Below are 22,169 nucleotides of genomic sequence, written 5' to 3' on the forward strand. Positions count from 1 at the left end.
GTCTTCCTGATTTTGTAAGGCAAGGGGTATCCTCCCTAAATTCCTCTAGTTAACCTATTAGTTGAGGTGATTCCCCACACTCTACTTCAATTATCTTTGGTAAATAAAATCTCCCCAACTAGTACCTGCAAAATTAATCTGGAAAGTGTCTAAATAAGTACTAAATAGTGTATCATTCTTTAAAATAAGCCATATTTATCTGTAAGTTGGGATGAAATATGTATGAGGTATATACTCCTGTTTGCTGTGACTCCTTAAGGGGAAAAGTGTATTTAATTGAGTGTTTCTGCCTAATGATTTAAAGTCAACATGCATCCTATTTATGCATGTATGTATGTATGCGTGTATTTATGTATTTGTCTCGCAGATACTTATCACCTACTCTGTGCCAGGCTCTCCTCCAAGAAAATCAGTATATGTTTGTCTAAAAATAACTGACACAGCTTCGTATGAGTCAGGCCCTGCTCTAAATGCCTCATGTATATTAATGCATTTCTTCTTCTAACAGTGAGATAGGTAGAGTTATCCATGTTAAACTGAAGCACGGAAGTGAGGTAACTTTTCCAAGTTCTCACAGCTCATATGTAGAATTGCTGGTAACCAAAGCCTGCAGTCTGGCAGCTCCCAGAGTCCATGCTCTTATCTAAGCTGCGTAAAATATTTTGTTCCACTTACTTTTGTCTCCCGGCTGCCTTAGCCAGACTTGCCCAGATGATGTGTTTTCTGTTTCTGTCATGAGAATGACGGGCCATACGAGAGCTTTTTTCTTAAGCCAGGGTATTTTTTTGAACAGCTCTTTGTGAATTTATGATTGGCCACATGGAATAGTGGGTGGGATTATATAGTAATTATGCAAAATAACCTCACGTAACAGCCTAAACTCAGACTGTGGCCTGGAAATCTTATGTATCTTTTATGCTTAGGCATTCAGATTTTGTCATTTCATTATCATCAGCATCATAAAGTCTATGAAGTTCTCTGGTGGTTTGTCACTTTTCTAGTGAGCGATTAGTTACGTGAAGGGTATCCATTGATTGTCAGAATTCCTGAGGTGTGGCCCAAGTGTATTCTGTTGTACTAAACTGTTTCCAGACTTTATAAGAGATTGGGATACAAATTTGGTTTTAAGTTCTCATCTTAGTTCCTCTGAAGGGTCCTTGAAATTGTTTTCAAGGAATATTCCACAATCTAATGCACCAAGGAGGAATCAGATTACCTGCTACCCTTTCTTTTCTTTGAGAACCTCTTTGAGAAATAATACAGGAAATTATATTTTTCTTAATCTAAAGCATTATCCCAATTTCAATGTATGTCTTCCCTCCTTCATGCTTTAAATTAATATATGAAACAGAATGGTTAACAGCTTGACTAAGTGGTCCTCAAAATGCCTAACCACCTCATTTCAAAAGTATCCTCCAGAATTTTATGTCTGAAAGGGTTCCTGATTACACATATCCATTCATGAAACAAATATTCACTGTGTATGCTCCTACCATACAGGCCCTATCACGGCAGTTTCCATGAATAAAAGGCATGTTTTTTCCCTCTCCTGGTGCTTACACTCTATCTGTACTAGTTCATAGTAGTAAATGTAAGGCAGGAATTACACCGGTCTAAGAAAACACTACATAGCACACCATGTCTGGCTAAGTTATTTTCTAGAATTCTAGAGTTCAGTGATGCTCTAAAGTTCTAGTCTGGTGCTCTCATTTACCAGGTGAATTATGTGAGAAAAGTGAGGCCCAAAGGTGTGATGTGTGACTCATTCAATAAGAGAATGACAGGTGGAACCAGCAGGGAGCCCTGGACTCCTTGTGGTCCTTGCTGTAAAGAGGGATCAGGCCCTGCCCTGTGTCCTGTGCGTGTAAATTCCTGCATACCCAGTGTTCCAGGAGTATCTTTGCTGGAAAAATGAAGGACACATTTGCATTAACCCATTACTTCTTTTCAACTCGTGCCATTCCTTATGTAATTATCCCCAAGCACAAAATTCAGGTTATCCACTCTTCAGATGAAGACTTGGCTAAGATTTGCAGTTGTTTTAATTGAAACTGCTCTTTTCCAAAAGTGATTGACAAGTCAGGGATAAGTATCTAGAGATGAAAAACTCCAAGGCAGGAGAACAGATCTCAGAATCCCCAGGAGAGGGACATAAATGCTAATTACACATTGACTTTAATTCCTGGTTTGTCATAGCTATCTGCAGGTGTGTGTCTTGGCTGTGGGCTATTCTCAGGGCCTCATTTGTATTTGAGAATTTCTTTAATAATGTTATCTCTCCAATGAGCTCTTTAATCTCTGACTTTCAGTTCTTTCTCTAGATAGAAGAAAAAACTAATTGGCAGGTGAATGTAGAATGTAGTTACTGGTTCCTTTGGTTATTGAAGATGAAAGATTTTTAGGAGGGGGTTCTTCCCATTGATTTTCTTTAAAGACAGTTTGGGGATAGCATACCTTTTGGCCTGGAAGCTGAGATGCTAAGGGTTCATTTTTGTTTGTTACCATTACCCCCATCACTACCGCCACCAGCGCTACTCAAGTGGCCTTCCAGATGAATAGCTGCTCTCTCGGTAGAGAGCTAATGTTACTCTGTGCCATGTACTGGCGCTGATGAACTGCTGTCCCACTCCTGTCTGCTGAGGAGGAGGCTTGTCATTGGCAGATGCAAGGTAACCTTGAGATTCACTGAGTTTATTTTTAAGCAGGGATGAATTTTTCTCCCCGGTAGTGGAATTGAGGGCTTGAGTTTGTTACTAGTTGGACTGGGTGAAAGCACAAAAATAGGTGAACATCTCCACAAATTTTTGACTTGCCCCCCGAATGCCCCAAATTGGACCATACCCTGTGTCTGTGCCCTTTTTAAACTTGGCCCTGAGTTACTTCACATCCTATGGTACGGGCGCCCTTGAGGTTTAGCTCCTGTACAACACTGATTTCCTGTGTGATTTTTGCCATAACTTCAACAGGTGTCTACGTGCTTTCCCGGCCCTCTTCTGCTTCCGTAGGTTAGTTATCAGGCCTTGCCAGAGGAGAGTTCCAGGGTGGGTCAGTACAGACAACATGCAGAGGACTCCTTCCTTCCCAGGGATCTGAGTCAGCCTTGCTTCTGTGTGTGTAGACCTCCCATTCCTTGCCTTGTCTTTGGCCTGTAATAACTCTGGCCAGATGCCTACAGGGAAACTTTGAAAACCTCTTTGTTGGAGGTACTAGTTTTTCAGCCCTACCCCCCCTTCTGGGCTGTTCACATTCCGCACACTTATCCGTCTCCTTAGCTTTAGACAGATGATAAGGCTGAGCAGTAGTGTCAGTGTAGACATCTGACCTAAGGAGTCCACTTTATATTTTCTTCTTTCTGTGTTGTTGTATGATGATAGTACTTCTCATGAGAAAGATTTACCTTACTTTCAGCCCTTAATTGGCTTTCTCGCTGATGTCGCTCCTTGTTGCTTTTAAAACATGATTAGATGGAGCGTTCAAGTGAGTGATCTGACAGTCAGAATTTGGAGGCAGCTGTCCTTCTGGAAACTTCCATATTCATTTTTAAAATGGTTTTTTGAGCAACAGGCAGTTTGAAAGGATTTTGATGCTGCTCACCAGCAGTGTGGCTGAACTTGATGCTTGTACAACGTGCTGTCTCTAAGCTGACCGGTGGGAACTAAAGTCGTAGTTAGGAAAGGGAATTCTGGACTTTCAGACCATGGGGATGGCTTCAGGGTGCTTGACTCCTCAGTACAGGTATGTAACAGGTATGTAACCTCGGCCATGACCAAAGCCAAGCATTTGCCTTAATGCTATAATACAGACCCTGTATGTTTGCTAACGGATACCACATACCACTTTCTTTTATGTATTTATTTATTTTTTACAACTTTCTTTTGACACACACACACGGTCCTCTTGAAAGATTTCGTAAAGAAAAAGCATCGCTCAGTGTGTCCATATCCATATGTTTAGTATATTCTAGGATTAACCTAGTATTAAAGGTTCTTCCAGTCCAGTCCATCCCCCACCCCCCCACCCCCAATTTCCTAACTCCAACTCTGTTGGTATCGGGTGTAGTTAGCTGCATCATTTTGAGTCACATATTGTGAAACCAGTCCCAAACATCTCTGTGACTGTCATCTTGTTTGTTCTTCTTGATAGTTCTTAACACAGGCCTTGAGAACTTATGGCAGGCTGAAACTATATGCAGTTTTTCTGTAGAGGCATTCATTCATATTTTTGAGCAGATTTTCAAATGAGTCTGAAAAGGTTAGAGAACTGCTTTACCATAATGTCTAGGAGTCCTCCAGGAGTGTTCCAAACCTCTTCTCTGTCGAGTATAACTTATGTAAGGCCTTAAAGGTTCAGCCATTTTTCCTTCTCTCTTGATATCAGTCATCCTTTAGGTTCACAGCATCTTTTAGGCTCAAAGCAAAATTGAACAGAAAGTACAGAGAATTCCCGTATCTCTCCCCACTGCCCCCCACGTACTTCCTCCTCTGCCATCAACAATCCCACTCCAGCGTGGTACATTTATTATAATTGGTGAGCCTACATGGACACAGCATCATCCAGAGTCCATAGTTCACTAGGGTTCACTCTTGGTGTTCTACATTGTATGGATTTTGACAAATGTGTAATGACATGTATCCATCATTATAGTTCGATACAGAATAGTTTCACTGCTGTCAAAATCCTGCCCTCACATCTGTTCATCCTGTCTCGTCCTGCTAACCCCTGGCAGTCTTTTTACTGTCTTCGTATTTTTGCCTTTTCCAGAACGTCACAGTTGGAATCATACAATATATAGCTTTTCGATTGGCTTCTTTCTCTTAGTAATATGTATTTCAGATTCCTCCATGTCTTTTCGTGGCTCGACAGCTCATATCTTTTTAAGGGCTGAATAATATGCAGTTGTGTTCATGAACCACAGTTTATTCATTCACTTACTGAAGAGCACGTTGGTTGCTTCCAAGTTTTGGCATCTATATATAAAGCTGCCAAAGACATCCACATACAGATTTTGTGTGGACATAAGTTTTTCACTGTTGGAATGTATGGTAAAAGTTTGTTCTATCCAAAACCATCTCTCAGAGTGGCTGTACTGTGTTGTATTCCCAGTAACAGTGAACGAGAATTCCTTTTCTTCCCTATCCTCACCTGCATTTGTTGTCAGTGTTTTGGATTTTGACTATTCTAATAGATGTGTCGTGGTAGCTCATAGTTGTTTCAGTTTGCATTTCCCCAGTGACACGTGTGGAACATCTTTTCCATATGCTTGTCATCTGTATGTCTTCCTTGGTAAGATATCCAGGTCTTTTGCCCACTTTAAAATTGTGTTTTTCATTTTCTTATGGTTGGGATTTAAGAGTTCTTCCTATATTTTGGATTACAGTCGTCTATCAGAGATGGCTTTTGCAGATATTTTCTCCCCATGTGTGGTTCAGCGCTCTTTCAGTTGTTTTTTAAAATCTTAGACCCACAAAGTCATACTGTGAGTGAGGTCAGCTTTTACAGTTGTGCTGGCACAGGGGGCTGCTAATGAGCTGTGTTGCAAATTCTCAGCCTTAACTACCTTGATGCTTTTTTTTTTTTTTTTAACATCTTTATTGGAGTGTAATTACTTTACAGTGGTCTACCTTGATTCTTTATTTTCAGGTCAACGTGACTGTGGACTACATTAGACCGGCCAGCCCAGCCACAGAGACGGTGCCTGCCTTTTCAGAGCGTACCTGTGCCACTGTCACCATTGGAGGAATGTGAGTGTTCTGGCTGGTAGCAGCTCGGCCATAGCTGAGAGTTCTCTCCTCATTCAAGTCTCTCCTCCCTTTTGTCCTGATTTGCTTTCTGTTACTCTTAACTCAGTGGCTTATAATTGTTATGTGCCTGTGTAGCACTTTGTTTGCGAAGTACTGCATAATCGCTCATTAGTTAATCGTATACTTTCATTATTGTCATTATTTAAGACTTATTGGGCTCTGTGTGCTTGGCACTATGTAGCACTCATCATTACTATTAATAATGCCGTTTATTGAGTGTCAATCGGGCCCTTAGGTACTATGCAAAATTAGAAAGATTATCTGCATATTAGTTTAATTGTAGGCCAGAAAAAGAAGAGAGGTTAATTGGACCTTTTCTTTGTATAGATGTATGTAATCAGTAGATGACAAGGTCTCCCTCTTCTACTCGGCTGGCCTTACCCTGGTTACATTCCAGAGTCTTTTGGGAGCTCGGTTGAGGAACAGCCTTCCAAGGAGCTATCTGATGGGGGCAGTAGGAAGCCTGCTGGGCCATGCTTCCACAGTAAATATTAAAACAATCAGTCAGTCCCCAGGAGCAATTCTTACCCTATGTAAAATACACCAGCATGCTAATTGTCTCCTTCTCTATTTCACAATCTTAAATGGTGTTTGTTACCAAACTGGTATTTTTCTTTTCTTTTAAAAGAGGGCATGGTGGAGGGGAAGAAAAGGATAGGTTTCTCATCATAACAGGGATTGTCTTGTTGAAAGTACAGTGAAGCCCATTGGGAGAAACACCTCTCTCTAAGCTATAGCATGCCTCTGAAAGAAAGAGGATCTGGTAGCTAACTTACTTTCCAGAAGCTCTCCTGCCAAACAGGAGCTTCTCCCATCCGTCGCCCCGCCCCCACCCCACCCCCCACCCCCATTCGTGTTGTCACTTTTGGAAACAGGTATTTTTAGCTACTGTTGCCACTCCTATAGGTATTAATGTTGTTGACGTTCACACAGCAATCGGAGACTTCACTTTTGCTGAGAGGAACTGAATATAGGCTTTTGATGTCATTACCTTAATAGCATCACAGGCATCAGGTTATTTTTAGAAGCAGGTTCTTGAGAAATTAGATAATATTTTTGGAATGGGGGAAACTAGGAAATATTTTGCTCATTCTTCTATCTGTATAACTTGCAACAACGATTATTACCAATTTGTCACCAATTCTTAGGAGCTTGATGCATGCTTTCCTCCTGTGGAAAGCTGGAAAGTTAGTATTCCCCTAGATTAAGATTTTCGCTGCCACAAACAAGGAGTCCTCTCTGATAACTGCTCCTTCTATCTACTTACTGGTTAAAACAACACCACTGCTGTTAAAATGCACATCTTTTTATTTTTGGCAGATGACTTCTATTCGTGTTTTTCTAATGACCCATTAGAGCGGATTCTTTTTTTTTTTTCATTTGGTTACCATTGAGGTATATTTTTTACACTGCTTAAAATTAGATATTCTGGAAATGTTCTATGGGGCGTTAACATTGACCTTTCTATCTCCCAGTTCTTGTAATTAGATCGTAAGTATTACTTTCGCATTATTTACCAAGGTATTTACCTCGGATTAGACCGGCTTGGCAGGGTACCCGGGGTGCATTGAGTTTCCTCATAGATTTGTTTCTCCTAAACTAGACTTTATGAGTAAACTGCTGGGCGGTAACTGGGAGAAATGTGGGGATGTACTAATATTTTTGAGACCAAACCTCACCAGATAGTAAGCTCCCTGAAGATAGGGATTTTTGTCTTGTTTATTCCCTGCTGTAGTCTCAGAATTCAGCAGTTGGTAGGAGTTCGATAAATTTGTGAGTGATTGTTTACTGTATTACACAGTGTCCCTTTATGAAATAAAACTGGGAGTACTTAGATGTTTCATTACCTGGGACAGCTGTTTCTTCTGAGCTACAGGTTTATTTTAATCTGATAAATATTAAAAAAAACTTGTATCTGATAGTTTTGTTTATTTGTTATTGGAAGGTCAGTGCCAAAGATAGGGCATCTCTAGAAAGTCTTCCTGGTAGCATGCTTCTGATGTTTGAGTCTGCCTCATGGCTTCTCTTTGTTTTCCCCGTGGCCCTGATTTTTCTCTACTTAAATCATTCCAAATAATACTGTAGGAGAGTTGAGGTATTAATAATAATGTCCAAAATACTCAGCTTATATTTAGAATTATTATACCGAAATCCTTCTATCTGCTTTTAATGGTTATTCAGAAACATTGGCTAGAGCAGGGGATTTAATTTTTTTATCCCAAATGTTTTAATTCCATTTTAAACACAAAAAGGTACTTATATCTCCAAATCTTTGATACATGGGCAGCAAGGATCCACTGTGAGTTGCATAACTTTCTCTATGGAATGATGACTTAAAAACACTAATTATGGAATCCTAGATCTTTGTGATTTACATCCCCCTCATCTGTTATAGTTTTCCTGCTCTGATTTTTGCACATTTTGCAGCCATTTAAAAGCCATTCCTCTTATTAAACCTTTTAAAACAATTTTTCATAAAGACACTTTCTTTTGGTACTCATATTTCAATTATTGATATAAAACTTAGTGAAGTACATAATAAAAATGACCAGTATAAATCTGGGGACAGAAACAGATTGGGATAGAAGTGCACAGGTGTGTTAGAGTGGTCCTCAGTCACTAACTGGTATCAGCCTCTGGGTTTTGGGGAGATCGTAGAACATGCGGGTCAGTTAAGGAAAGGTTGCTAGGAGAGCTTCTCTAGTAGTTCATTGCCTCTCTCATGAGAGGCCTTAGGCTTTGTTCAGCTTGTAGAGATGCTGCAGAATTAACGATCTTATCTAAACTGTGTCTAAACGACCCAATCTAAACTATGTCTGTCATTACCTCTCGGCTCCTACACCTACGTACTGGCCTTCATAGCGTCTAGAGGCTTTCCTGTTATTCAAGAGATCGATTCTCGAATAGCTTTTCTCAAACTGCTTATTCCAGGGGAAAGAGAAGGAAGAGACAAATGAGATGGCCTCTTTCAGGATTATTTCAAAGCAGATTTTTCAGTGTATTTCACATGCCAAAGTGTGTGAATTACCCCTATCCTCCACAGGGTTCCGTCTCGTCCTCCTGTTGTTTTCTCTGCTGTATGGGTCGGCGTCCAGTCACGTGGTCTTTGGGAGGCCTCTCTGGCGGAACCGTCTTTAGCTCCCCCTCTCTTGCCCTCTGGGGAATCAGTGAAAACGAGGTTCATCATTCCTCTAATAGATTAAAATTATTTTCTTGATTAACTTCACTATGGAGTTGGCAAGAGTTGTTACCTGTTCATCAAAACAGTTTAAATAAAAAATAAAAAGATCAAACTTTGAGTTCTTTCTCATTCTCTGGCTCCCAGGTTGGGAATTAGCTGATCCTTTTAGGCCTGGATTGTGACAGGAAACTGTCAAGATGGCGCTTCCTGTTAATTACTTTTTATTGTATTTAAGACACTTATATAACTCTTCTTGTGATTTAGTCTTCTATGTAATTAGCTTCAGTGATTAAAATCTCATTCTTCCGTTATTGCCAGAGCCTTCCTGAGGAGCAAGTTTCGTGGGGTGACCTTTACTTGTGCTGGACTTCCCAATTACTTTTGAGCTGCAGTTTGGCAAACCCATATTACCTATTAACTGATTGCCCATGTCTTTCTGCATATCACATTTTCAAAGAAAAGTGTTAAAAAAAAAAATTTGTTCACATTTATAAAGGGGCACCTAAAAATATGACTTGGGGTCAAGCCTCACACGTGTACACTCGTAATTACCACCACCCCGTCCCCCATCCCCGGAAAATTGTCACATATCCGGTAGATAGTGTCATTTAAGGTTTTGCCCCCTTGCTTCTCACTATCTGAAGTATTTCACAATAATGGGAGACAATAGACATGGCCCATTTTGGAAAAGTGAAAGATGGCACAGAGATGAAACTGTGCAATAGGAACAGTTGGGAAATGCCTGATTTCTGCACAAGGTCAGTTTTTTGAGAGGTGATTGGGATTTTGTAACGGTGATTTTTGAAACATTGTTTTAATCTCTGCTCCCCGCCACATTCATGTAAAGCCAGTGCTGTCCACCTTGATGCCTATGTGGGGTCCTTACTACCAGAGATGTTGTGGCAGACCTCTTGGGCTTGGAGCGTCTTAGTTACTCTTTGTTGTAATGGTTATCATCTAGCAGGAGCAATGCCATCTTTACGAACTTCCTTTGCGGCTCTCTGGCTTCTTCACAGATAGTTTGTCTTTATTATTTTTATATAAATCAGACTATTACACTTACAAGGAATCAGACTTCTTTTTTTTTTTGATGCGGGCCATTTTTAAAGTCTTTATTGAATTTGTTACAATATTGCTTCTGTTTTATGGTTTTTTGGCCGCGAGGCATGTGGGATCTTGGCTCCCCGACCAGGGATCGAACCCTCACCCCCTGCATTGGAAGGCAAAGTCTTAACCACTGGCCTGCCAAGTAAGTCCTAGAATCAGACTTCTTTTCCTTTTTTCATTTTCATTGGTTCTAGTTTGCAGGTGTACTTCCTCAGCTCTTCTGTTAGTGACTGAGCATGAGGTTAAGGTCTTCTCCTTCTTCGAGAAGAGTTCTTTTCTAATCCTAGTTCAGTTTTTCTCAGCCATAGTAGGAAGCAGTGTCATACCATCCCTAGCTTTTCTGGCTTGAGTTCTGTAGCTGTAAGGCTTTTGCTGTCAGGTCAAATCTTAAAACACACTAATGTCTGACTTCCAAGCTAAACATAGGAAGAACGTGACCTCCTGAAACCCCATTTTCTGTCCTAGTGTTCTTACTCACCAAGTGGCCCACAATATTCTGAAGAGGTACTCTTTCGGTACCTGACATAGTATTAATGTCAGTGGCTCGGCCAGGAGGTAAAATCTGGGTTGTAGCCACCCCTTTTCTGCACAGATTTATTGTTTACACTTCATTTACTTTAGTGGGTTTCCCCCTCCAACCTTTTCCTGCTTTTAAGGGAAAAGAAGACATCAGAAGAAACATTCCTCCTCTCCCCTCACCCCCAAACACCTAAATCATAAACACCTAACCAACCTTCACCTCTAAAAAGAGCACCGTAGGTTGTTTTCTCAACCTCACAGGCTGCTGTGTTGAGTAGTAGAATTATTTATGCCTGTCCACCATCCTGAAGACATTGGAAGCATCTGTGGCATTTAGCTTAGAATACTTAGGAAAGAATGGTTAAATAACTGCACCTATCTCCTGCTAGCTTTAGCACAGTGACCATTTTAAGAGAATGGCCCCATACAGCACCATAAGAAGGAACTTGGTTGTGGCAAAGGGTCAGGTGGGAACACTGCTTAGTTTCAGTTAGATCTTGAACATCTTGTGGCTGTCTATATGTGGGACTCTCAGGCGGCTGAGTCTTTTTTTTCTTTGTAAAGCCCTGATGCTTTCAAATTATTGTATTACCCTCATCACTATATATGGAAGTTCAATTAAGCTTTTCATAATGGAGCACTTGGCTCTTACAAATCAGCAGAATCCTTTGCTGAGCAATGTGTGTTCTTTCTTTCACTTTTCTCTACTTTTTTTTTTTTTTCTCAGTATCAGTTGAGTAGAATGTCAAGTACTGGGTGACAGTCTATACTGAGCTGATCTTCAGGAAGGCCCCCTTATCAATTTCACAAAGTATACCAGGGAGAGCCTGGGGGAAAGTGAGGCTTTTCTCCAAATAAGGGGAGCTCATCCTAAGGGAGGAACATTCTGGAATGTTTAGAGATATGGATAAGTGTGTTCAAAATCATCTTAAGTTAAAGGCCCTGTTTGGAAAAAGTAGAAATGCTCTCTATTCCGATTTCTGTGGGCCCTCAAAGTAACTTAGTGAGGGACTGGACCCAGACAGGAGACCAGTTGCTCCTTCTATATTTGTCTGCTAAGAACAATAGATTTATCTGTTTGTTTATTCAACACATATTTGTTGAGCACCTACCGTGTGCCAGGCACGGGGAATATAGCCGTGAACAAAGTCTTAAGCATTTCCCTGTGCCGAGGCTCTCCCGGCTGCACTTCATTCTCAGGAACTTTCTCGACTCTGGTTGCTGAGATGTCAAGAGTCCTTAAGGGTATTCACTGGCTTTGCTGCCCCCAGAACCTTGCTTATGTAGATGTTGGCTTTAAGAAACACAAGTGACTTTATATAAACAGTACCTTAAAAGGCTCTTTTCTACTCAGATTTTGCCTGGGACTTTTAGAGAATCCACCACTCAAGTTAAAATAAAAATAAGAGATAATCCCTCTTACATCTTTATTTTTAGATGAGTCAATAACTTAACCTGTCAGTAGACAAAATGAAATGCTCCAGCGACTACCCACTGAAGCCATTTGTCCTTTTCCTCTTCACATTACCATTCTTGGGTCGTTCAGTGTTGGTGAAGCTTTGTGAGTCCTGACAATTCACCGTGGTTCCCATCCTACTCCATGTTCTCTTAGGGACCTAAAGACCTGCTTACCTTACTCCTGCCTCACCGGGCAGAGGACCCGATGCTAACTTCTAACAGAGACTGCTTCTCACTTTTTTGGATGGTTATCCTTATAACTCTATAAATTAACACTACTAATTTTTAAAATTTTTAGCTTTAAACAGTATCTCTTTACTTCATTTTTTAGTGTTTGCACTATTATTTCTACCCTTTAGCCCCTAGTTTTCTTACATTATTGTTGTTTTACCAGTGGTAAACTTTATAATGTTCAGTTACTGTTTCTGATTAACTTTTTATAGTGTCTGTGTACTGCCCACTCTGAAAGATTAGGAAATTAGAATGCTTACACATTTTTCTTATTCTTTTAAAAAAGTTTTTTTTTTTGCTTTTATCAAGATTTATAGCATTTATTCAGTTTCTCCTCTGTCAATGTCATTGTCTTCTAACCTTTGCTTGCAAGGTGTTCCTAAATATTTAAACCTATCCCCCATCCCCTAGCAATTATAATTGTGTAAGTGTTACTGTTGGACCAAAAAACATGATAGTGTGATTAGACCTACAGTAAAAGAAATCCATGCCATTCAATGTCCAGAGAACTGTTGAATTAATTGTGTGTGTCTATATCCCTTCTTCCTTTTTACACTTCTTCATATACAGTTGCCACTATATCTCAAGTCATTCTTTTTGTGGTTTTTCCTCTCATTTGTTGAAGAACCTTGATTTTTCTCATGTGTTGGGTGGTAAAGTTTCTGAATTTCTGAAAATGTCTAAATTTTTTTGCTTATGTTCTTGATTGTTAGTGTCATTATAAAATTCTGGCTTCAAAATTATTTTCCTGAAAACTTTGAAGACACTGTGTTCTATTGATTCAACAACGTTTATGAGAAATCCAATTTCTGTTTCTTTAAATGTAACATTTTTTTCTGGCTCTGAAAGAGTTTTTACAATTTACCATTAATTGTTGGTTTTCTGAAATTTTATCAAAATATTTCGATGTCCTTTTTGCTTCATACTCGATTGTCTTTTCAACACTGAACACTAAAGAGATTTTTTGTTGTTACTTCTTGAATTATTTTCTTCTTCTTTTGTAATATTGTATCTTCGTATATCTAACTTTTCTTCCAAATTTTTAAGACCACCTCTGCATTTTTGTCCTATATTCAAGGAGATGTCTTCATTGTTTTCCCACTTGCTTAGCCAGCCAGCCATGTATATTGACTCATTTACATTCATACCGTCTCTGATTCATTCATCTCACTCATTCATGTACTTACTTGTTATTTCATATACCCAGTCTTTAGAGAGTGCCTGGTGTGTACTAAGCACTGGGTTAGGCACCAGGAATATATGGCAGTTCTAAAATAGAAATGATTTGTGCCCGCATGAAATTTACATACTAGTCTCTTGATCAAACCCATTTTACTTTTTAATCTCAGCACTCATATTTAAATTTTCTGTTCTTTAAGTGCTCTATTTTAATAGCATCCTCTTCTTAGTCTATGAATATAATATTTTCTCTATCTCTGAGAATCTTATTTAAAAATTAAGCACTTCTTCCAGCTTTCCCCCATGACTAAATGTTCTTTACTTTGTTCTTTTTCTTTCATAAGTCCTCAAGCATTTTGTGAACCTTGACCTATATTTATGAAGAAAGGACCAGGTTGGAGTTGGCACGGTTGTTCCTCTGCAGTTTTCTGTGTCTGCTTCTCCAAGACATCTGTCATAAAAAAAGTCATAAGGGAGCAGCAAGTATCAGACGCAGCCTTCCTTATATGGTGCCTGAAAGTGGACCTGGAACACAGAGGAAGCAGGCAAATTTCAGACCCCACTAAAACTGTCAAGGCATGGGGGGCTTTCATCACCTGGTAGAGAGCCTTAGTGCATTTCCCTGGGATGGCCTAGGAGGGGGGACCAGGGATGGGGTGGGTCTGTGATGTGTTTGGCCTGCTCTCTCTAAACACTGTGGCTCTGCTTTACTTTCAGGCCACAAAATCCATCTACCAAAATCACCTGCCCTCTGTTCTATTATAACACGTGTTTTTTTGAAGTGAATTATCTCATGTGACATTGGTAATTTGGGGAAACACATTGATATAAAGTAGAAGTCGTATTGGTTTATAAGTGATGTTCCCAAATACATTGAAGTATTGAAAACAGTAAGGGATAAACTTTCTTACATTTAAAGGGAGAACTTTAGCAAGGTATAAAGACTTAAATAAGAAAAATCTGAGTGTAAAGTTGAGGAGTCTATAGTAGGAATTTCCTTTCATGTAAGTCATGAATACATTAGTGACTTCAAGAACCTTTATGCTTTTCGCTTTGTTAAGCCCGGTAGCAACCTGTCGGTGAGGTCACAAAAGCTGTGAAGACACTTTTTCCAGAATTAAAACAGTGGATTAGTGAAGAATGCTACACTATGCATCAGACTGCTTTGATTAAAATGGTCTCTATTGATGGCACAACATTGTAAATCAACTATACTTCAATTAAAAAAAATTTTTTTTAATGGTCTCTATTGAAAACGAAGCCCTGTAGTCCCTTCTCTAGATGGAAGAGAAAGAATCAGAGCCCCAGAGTTCAAGGCTACTCGAACCCTAGAGATTTTTCATTGTGCACCATTTTTATTAGGGTCGTTTTTGCTGGTGCTTAGGCTAGAAAGTTCCATAGGGTTTAAGACGACTGCGTATAACCCTGTTTGTTTCGGGGTTTTGGTGGTTTTGTGGGTTGTGAACTGCTTGGGATCACACAAACAAGTACGTGCTGGAAGAAATGCCTGTGCTTGCTAGTTAGGGCATTTTTCTTTTACCAAGGGTGAAAACCCTCTGCTCCTAGCAACTCTGTGGGCATCATAGGGATGGATGGGGAAGAGGCTGGCTGGCCGGCCCTGCTCTTCTGAATGCTGTTCCTGATTAATTGCTCAGATGATGTTTCCAAAGCCTACTCACTGTGTGCTTTGTATGTGTCAATAAAGGCCCTAGAGGCGCCCCTGATTTGCCACCCATCTGATCCGATCTGTTTTCTGTCTTTCAGGATTTGTGCAAACTTTCTGATATGCTGTTAACACACTTTCTTATTTTCCAGCGCTATTAGGGCTTTATTCTTGTGCATATCTGTCTTTTCTGTCATTTCAGTGGGACCTTGTAAAGAATGTCATGTGGACATAAGTTCTCAGTCTGCCATTCTGACCTCCCTCAAGCATTCTTTATTTCTTCCTTTGGAGAGTGCAATTGATGTGATAAGGAGAGGGGACATTTGACATGATTACCAGTAAGCACAAATTGTGTCTTTTCATGCCACTTCTCAGCCCCTTTCTCTTTACAGTTCCTGTGGCCAGCACAGTACACAGTGGTAAGGGAAGTAGGAATGGAGTTTTATAGATTTTTCTATCTCCCAGTGGTGATGCCGCTTCACAGGGATTTGCTCCAGTTCAAACTGAGTGATATTTTAAAGTAATAAAAATTGTAGTAACATTTTCAAAAGTTTAGAAAATAGGGGGAATCGGCCATTATGTAATCATGCTAACATAACCGTTGTTTGAAGGGTATGCCTTTTGAATGCTGGTTATTTTTTAAGAATTTAATTTAGGAACAGGAAAACTTTGACCGTTTGTCATAGTGTTGAGATGAAGGCTAGTTATTGTTGGATCTGAAGATTCTGTGGATATTTTCTTCAAATAGGCTTTGGAGGTAAGCACACTTGAGATTAAACCTCGGCTCTACACCTTGATAGCTGTGCAATCTTGGGCCTTAGTTTTTTTCTTATGTGAGTTCGATACGATAATACTACACTCCGAGGGCTGTTGTGAGGATTAAATGTGCCAGTGCATTTAAAATGTCTAGCACAGTGACTAAGCCATAATAGTCAAGTAGTTAAATGAGTCCTAAGCCTGGCCTCTAAATTGGTCATTGGCCTAATTTCAGACCTAGGGGTCTCTTTTGTCCTTTCTTTGTCACCTCTCCTACATCTCTGGCCATTTCTTTTCACTCAACTTTTTTCTTTTTTAAGGATTCTTCTTGAATGTTTTTATATTCCACCCTCTTCTTCTTCACAGTCCCCCTGCCCAAGCCCATCTACTGAACGTTGCTACCTCACAGATGAGCTTGAATGAGATATAGAAAATGCCTAGTATGTAGTACCTGCTCAAAGGTTAAACAACAAATCACCCCATGGGATTATGGTTAGATGTTGTTGTACTAGTCTGTTCTTATTGTTCCATGGCAGACACTTTGGTTTTGGATTTCTCTTTTCTCATTTTTTCACTTGCCACTGAATCACATCATTTTTCCTCTAAACATCGAAGGTATACTCTGTTTACCTAAGACAGTAATGACTGATAAGTACTCCCGTAAAAGAAGTTAGATATTCATGAGTAATTTTTAATGTTTCAAGGAGTTTAACACACGCTGACCATTGAGTAGGGACAATATTTATTCCTTAGTAAAAGGAATTTTATTGAATAGTATCTTTCAAACCAAGAGGTGTGCTAGCAAGCAGCCTCCCTGGGTATACTTGTTGTGTATACATATTTAGCTACCTATTTACTTCCTACCTGTATATATTAGGTGTTTAAAAGGCAGAGGGCTACTGACTAAGTGTTTTAGGAAATGCTGCTATTCTCTGCCCCTACCTTAAAAGTCTTACTGAAAGTCAGATTCTCTGGATTTTTTTTGTTTTCTTCTTCGCCGCGTTGCGGGATCTTAGTTCCCCAACCAGGGATTGAACCTGGGCCCATGGCAGTGAAAGTGCAGAGTCCTAACCACTGGACCGCCAGGGAATTTCCTTTGTGGATCTTTTAGACTGACCCTATCTGCTGTGATGCCTTTGTGAAGTTTTGTGCCATCGTTGTGTTCACAGCAAGTGGAACATGGAGGGATTTAACAAATATTTGGACCTTGGAAGTCAGCATGCATCGTAGAATTTAGAGATGTTTAATGGCACGAGCTTCATAGGGGCCAAAGGAAACTTGGGACTGCCTTTTATCAAGTTACCAGTGTGGGTTTTACATGGAGCCTTTTGGCTTTCTGATACATCTGTTTACATGACAGCTGTGATTCAACAAACTATTGCCTTAATGTGAGCTTCTGTTGTGTTAAAACTGTGATTTATAAACCATCACGTATCAGGTCAGCAACAAGGGGAATTAATTATATTGCAGTTCTTAAACCATCCCGCCTCCTCCCAAAACAAAAATCATCTTGACATTGACTGCAAAATCACCTTTTCCTCTAAAGTAAGAAGCACTTGTGTAAATCATTTTTTCTTGTCACCACTTTCTCAGAAACCTGGCTTTGAAACTGTTTTCCTTCGTTTGTCACTTAGCACAGCCTGTGGCTATGGGGAGATCAGACCATTTGAGTGAGGGTTCACCACCGAGGCTCTGTAGTTGCTTACTGTATTTCAAAGTTGGAAACCAAAATAATCCCACGTTCCCCCCAAGGGAAGGGGAGAATAGGAAATCGCAAAACCCTTATTGTATTGCTGGGTTCATTTGTTGCTTCTACTAGAGCTGCGAATCATTCAGTTAAAAAATATTATGTCTTCTAATTCTTAGGCACACGTTGACTACCAGCAAACATTTTTGTTTTGACTTTGTTTTATAAGTGGAGACTCATTTCTAGAGCTTTTACCCGCTGCAGTTGTATACTTTGTTTATGCGGTGGAAGCCTAAAGCTGCTCCCACATTCTAGACTTTATCCATACGTTGGGCTTGGTCCAGTTGCTAATGAATTCTGGGAAACAAAACACGACTCGCCTGTTTCCGTGGTGCCAGCTGGCTGGGTTATGGGCCATAAACCATAACGGAGCAGTTAGTAGAATTCTTACTGGGCCTGTTTTTCCTTTCTGACCCATCTGAGAGAACTTCTCTTGAGCATCCACTCTAAGAAGCAACCTGTGCCAAAACAATTTTCTTCTAACTTATGTAGAAGAAGATAGTTATTTTTCCAGGTAACAGTGGCTTGGTATTTCGAGGAGCAGAATGATGGCCTTCCAGAATCTAGAGTATTATTTTGAATGCCTTCCTCTAAACAAGGACAAAGCATTTTTCATGTATATCAGCATCTGCAAAAACCATAGAGGATTTTTTTTAATACCATTTTCTAATGCATCTTTTTTTTTTAATTTTTAATTTTATTTTTGGCTGCATTGGGTGTTCGTTGCTGCGTGCGGGCTTTCTCTAGTTGCGGCTAGCGGGGGCTACTCTTTGTTGCGGTGCGTGGGCTTCTCATCGCGGTGGCTTCTCTTGCTGCGGAGCATGGGCTCTAGGTGCGTGGGCTTCAGTAGTTGTGGCACACGGGCTCAGTAGTTGTGACTCGCGGGCTCTAGAGCGCAGGCTCAGTAGTTGTGGTGCAGAGGCTTAGTTGCTCCGCGGCATGTGGGATCTTCCCAGACCAGGGCTCGAACCCATGTCCCCTGCATTGGCAGGCGGATTCTTAACCACTGCACCACCAGGGAAGTCCAACCATAGAGGATTTGAAAAAGGCTTTCTGGGGCTACCCCATCTCCATTTTGGTCTTTACCGGACCTCTATGATTTGGCTGGTTCTCCTTGCACTGTCAGAGCCAATCATTCCAGATGCCATTATGTAATTTTCTGTCTTGGGTGCGTGTTTGTGTGGGCGGGTGGTTTTGTTTTGTTTTTAAGTGGTGTTTAATGTCAGGCTAATAATAAACTGGGTACGTAGGCCTGGTTTTGTCATAATGGCCACGTGTTTGCTTATTTGTCCGTTATTCCCCTGAGAGGCAGAGAACTCCCCCTCCCCAAGTGGTGCCTACATTTTGGAGGGGGCTCTTGTCATCACAGCTGCCTAGAAAATGCAGCATGGCAACTGGCAGCTCTGTTCTGAGGAGACAAACATGAGGAATCTTCTCCCTGGTGGCTCCCAGAGCCGATTGCTTATCTTCCTGCAACCTAAATAGAGCCAATAGAAATGAATTTGCTGTTCCTGAACCGGTTCCAAAGTTTGGTGTGCTCCTTACCCACAATTCTTAGGTTCTTGTTCTTTGCGGAATGCTAGATTGTTTGACACATTTATGATTCTGGGGCCCTGAAGTTGCATTTCATCATTCTTGGCCCCTTGAATTCTTGAAAAGAAGCCTATATTAGTTGTCTAGGCAGTTTTCCACAAAACTACATTATAGAACCACTTGGGGCTCTTAAAAATATAATGGTGCCCCATATTTTAAATCTAGGTACTGATATTTGTTGTTTTTAAAATACTGATCTTTACCCCTAGAGATTCTGGTATTATTGGCCTGGAAAGGGTATTTTGAATGGTGGTTCTAATGTGCTGCCAGTATTAACAAGCACTAGGAAAGGAAGGCTAGAGGAAACAGGAGTTTCCAAAGCCAACATTCTCCTCTACTCTCAGATAAGTTGTAGATGTATCAGATAAGACTGATGTATCTGAAATTAATAATGTGTACTTAGGTGACTGAGGCATAGTTATTTGGCAGCCTTTAATCCAGACTAATATCCTCAAGTGATTTGCTGTTTTGTGTTGATGCTCTTCTAGATATAACCCCATTTATGACCCTGGCTGTTTTCCTTCACACCTTTCTATTTATAAGCAGGGCTTGTGTTCAGCTAGTATTCACATGTATAACAAACTAGCCAGTACTATAATGTTAAATATTTGAATATTTTGAATATTGCCCTTGATTATAACACACAAAAGTTTGAGTCTGGTCTTTGAGAACCTTGCAAGAGTTGTTTTCAGGGGGAGATGTCAGTCTTGTTTTTAGAGTGGGTTTGGTTGGCAGAGGAGGAATAGTCAATAACTAGAAGTATTCCTATTTTGGATTGGATAGTTTGAATTGGAACTATTTTCCATACCTTGTTCTGCATTGTTGAGCTTTGTGTTTGAGAGGGTGTGGTTGAGAATCATTGCCTGTAAAGGGATTCTTTCAGCCTGAGCTTGAGTAGAACTTGGTGGCATGTGTTTTTATTGTAAATGAACTGTCCCAAGATAGATCCATAAAAAAGTAAATAGGAGTCTCTGGAGGCTGTTCTTCCCATCTGGAAACTCAGGAAAATTGGAGCATATAGGTAGGTCATACCTTGCCCACTTGTGCCCGTTCTGTGTTTTTCATCTTTAGATCATTAGACCATTTTCACATTGATAGATTATGTTCAGCAATAACACAGTGTTCATTGTGGATTAGAAGACAGTTCATTAGGGTCAGCACTCATTTCCCCTCCTCTCCCTATCCAGCCCTCTCCACAGTTTACCTTCCATTTTAATAGCTGAGGCATCTTTTTCTGGAAGGTATATTTTTTTATGGCAGCTCCAAGAAGCATGAGCTGAAGAATGAGTTTATTTAGAGTCTGGCAGGGATAGTGGGACTGTAAGCAGACTGATTGTTCTAAAACTTCTGTAGAGTAAACTTGTTTCTAGGGCACAGAGTATAATAATAACGGCTTTGCAGCTCAGAACTGCCCCCCACCACCCACCCATAAAAACTAAAAAGACAGAGGAGGTAGAATCTGGCCAGAGTGTCAGGATTCTCTTCTCCCTCATTTTGTCTTTAGGAAGTTATTCACCCCTGATTTCTGTTCCCTGTGATTTTAGGAGATGATAATTTGCCATCCATGACATAACTTATATGTCACCCCCTCTCATTCCCCTGTGATAACAAAATTGCTGTGATAGCTATCCAACCAGTTTTTTAAAAAATCCGATAATTCATTTCTAAATTGGAACTTGTTTCTTTCTCATCAGCCTTGTAATGTATTGCAGACATCACTCTCGCCATTGGCTACAGCAGTGATTTAATGCTGGGTTTTTAATAACTCCTTTGTTAACCCTGGTATTCTGGGATTTAACACCCACTGGCCTTTGACCATTGGAAATGATGAAAACTTTGATTTCATGCATATTGGATAACACTGGCCTGTTGCGGGAGCCGTGAATCTTGCCGCTGCAGCGGCGCGTGTGATGCAGAGGCTGCGGCTGGGTGGGCGCTCTCCCAGGCCACGTGCTGCCGCCAAAGAGGGGAGCGCATCAACTTCATCAGCCCAGGGTGCCCTCCTCCCAGGACAGCCAGGTTCGAAGCGGGAGCCTGCACGGATGGCTTCATCTACTGGACAGGTCTCTGGACTTGTGAAGTGAGGCTCACCTTTTCAGCTGTTTCCTCAAAGATGCTTCTCTTGAACACGTACCTTAACATCTGTCCTTTGAACCTTTTTTCTTCTAGTAAAGTCCTAGAATTTTGTAGGACTATCTAGGGTTCAAGACGATCTAGTCCACCTCCCTCATTTTATAAACAAGATGTCTGAGTCCAGGAAGAGTGACCAAACTAGGCTGGTGTTGATGGGAACAGCAACAAGAGTGAACACCAAAAGGTGCAGTGCTCGCTGTGTACCGGCACAATCTCAGTATCGTCATTTATTTACTTTTTTCCTTACAACAGCTTCGTGAGGTAACCCTGCACAGCAAGTCCAGATCCCTGCAGCTTCTCTCCTTACCTCCTGCTGCTGTTGAAAGCAGAGGTGCCCGTGTTGGTTGCTTTCCTCACTCTTAATGGAAGCATTGTGAGTGCTCTTTGGAAGAGACGGGCTAGTTTATTTATGATGGAATCTTGTGGCCAGACTGTTAGTACCATGAATAGATGCCAGGTTCTTTTCTCCTCCCCCCCAAAATTACTGCTCAGGAGAAAGGATGTCACCTTATACTTGGCATCTTCACAGAGACTCTTGTATTATTACAAAGTGCTTCCTTAGTTTATTTGGAGCACATCAGTTAGCCTGCTATAACTGCATGCAGGTCACATGGCAGCATTATTAAAAAGGAGCCAGTTTTTTTTTTTTTTTTTTTACATGAATGAAGCAATTATTACAGTGAATATGACCCCCTAATTGTGAGAGCTGAGTGTCATAGGAATTGACCTCTTAGAGGTCACTTTACAAAGCAGTGCTCTAAGGCAGGAGAAGCAAACTTTTTCTATAAAGTACTAGATACT

At 40.5% G+C, this 22,169-nt stretch overlaps 1 protein-coding gene across 1 annotated transcript in view; it reads left to right on the forward strand.

Annotated features, from left to right (window-relative positions):
• SND1 (staphylococcal nuclease and tudor domain containing 1) overlaps positions 1 to 22,169 on the forward strand; it is a 429,076-nt gene that overhangs the window by 204,640 nt on the left and 202,267 nt on the right. Inside the window, exon 12 of the mRNA XM_061198696.1 lies at positions 5,641 to 5,741. Within this exon, the coding sequence (XP_061054679.1) occupies positions 5,641 to 5,741 (101 nt within the window). The remainder of the gene's footprint in view (positions 1 to 5,640; positions 5,742 to 22,169) is intronic.

Source organism: Eubalaena glacialis, chromosome 8 (assembly GCF_028564815.1).
Source record: "Eubalaena glacialis isolate mEubGla1 chromosome 8, mEubGla1.1.hap2.+ XY, whole genome shotgun sequence".
Lineage (NCBI taxonomy): Eukaryota > Metazoa > Chordata > Mammalia > Artiodactyla > Balaenidae > Eubalaena > Eubalaena glacialis.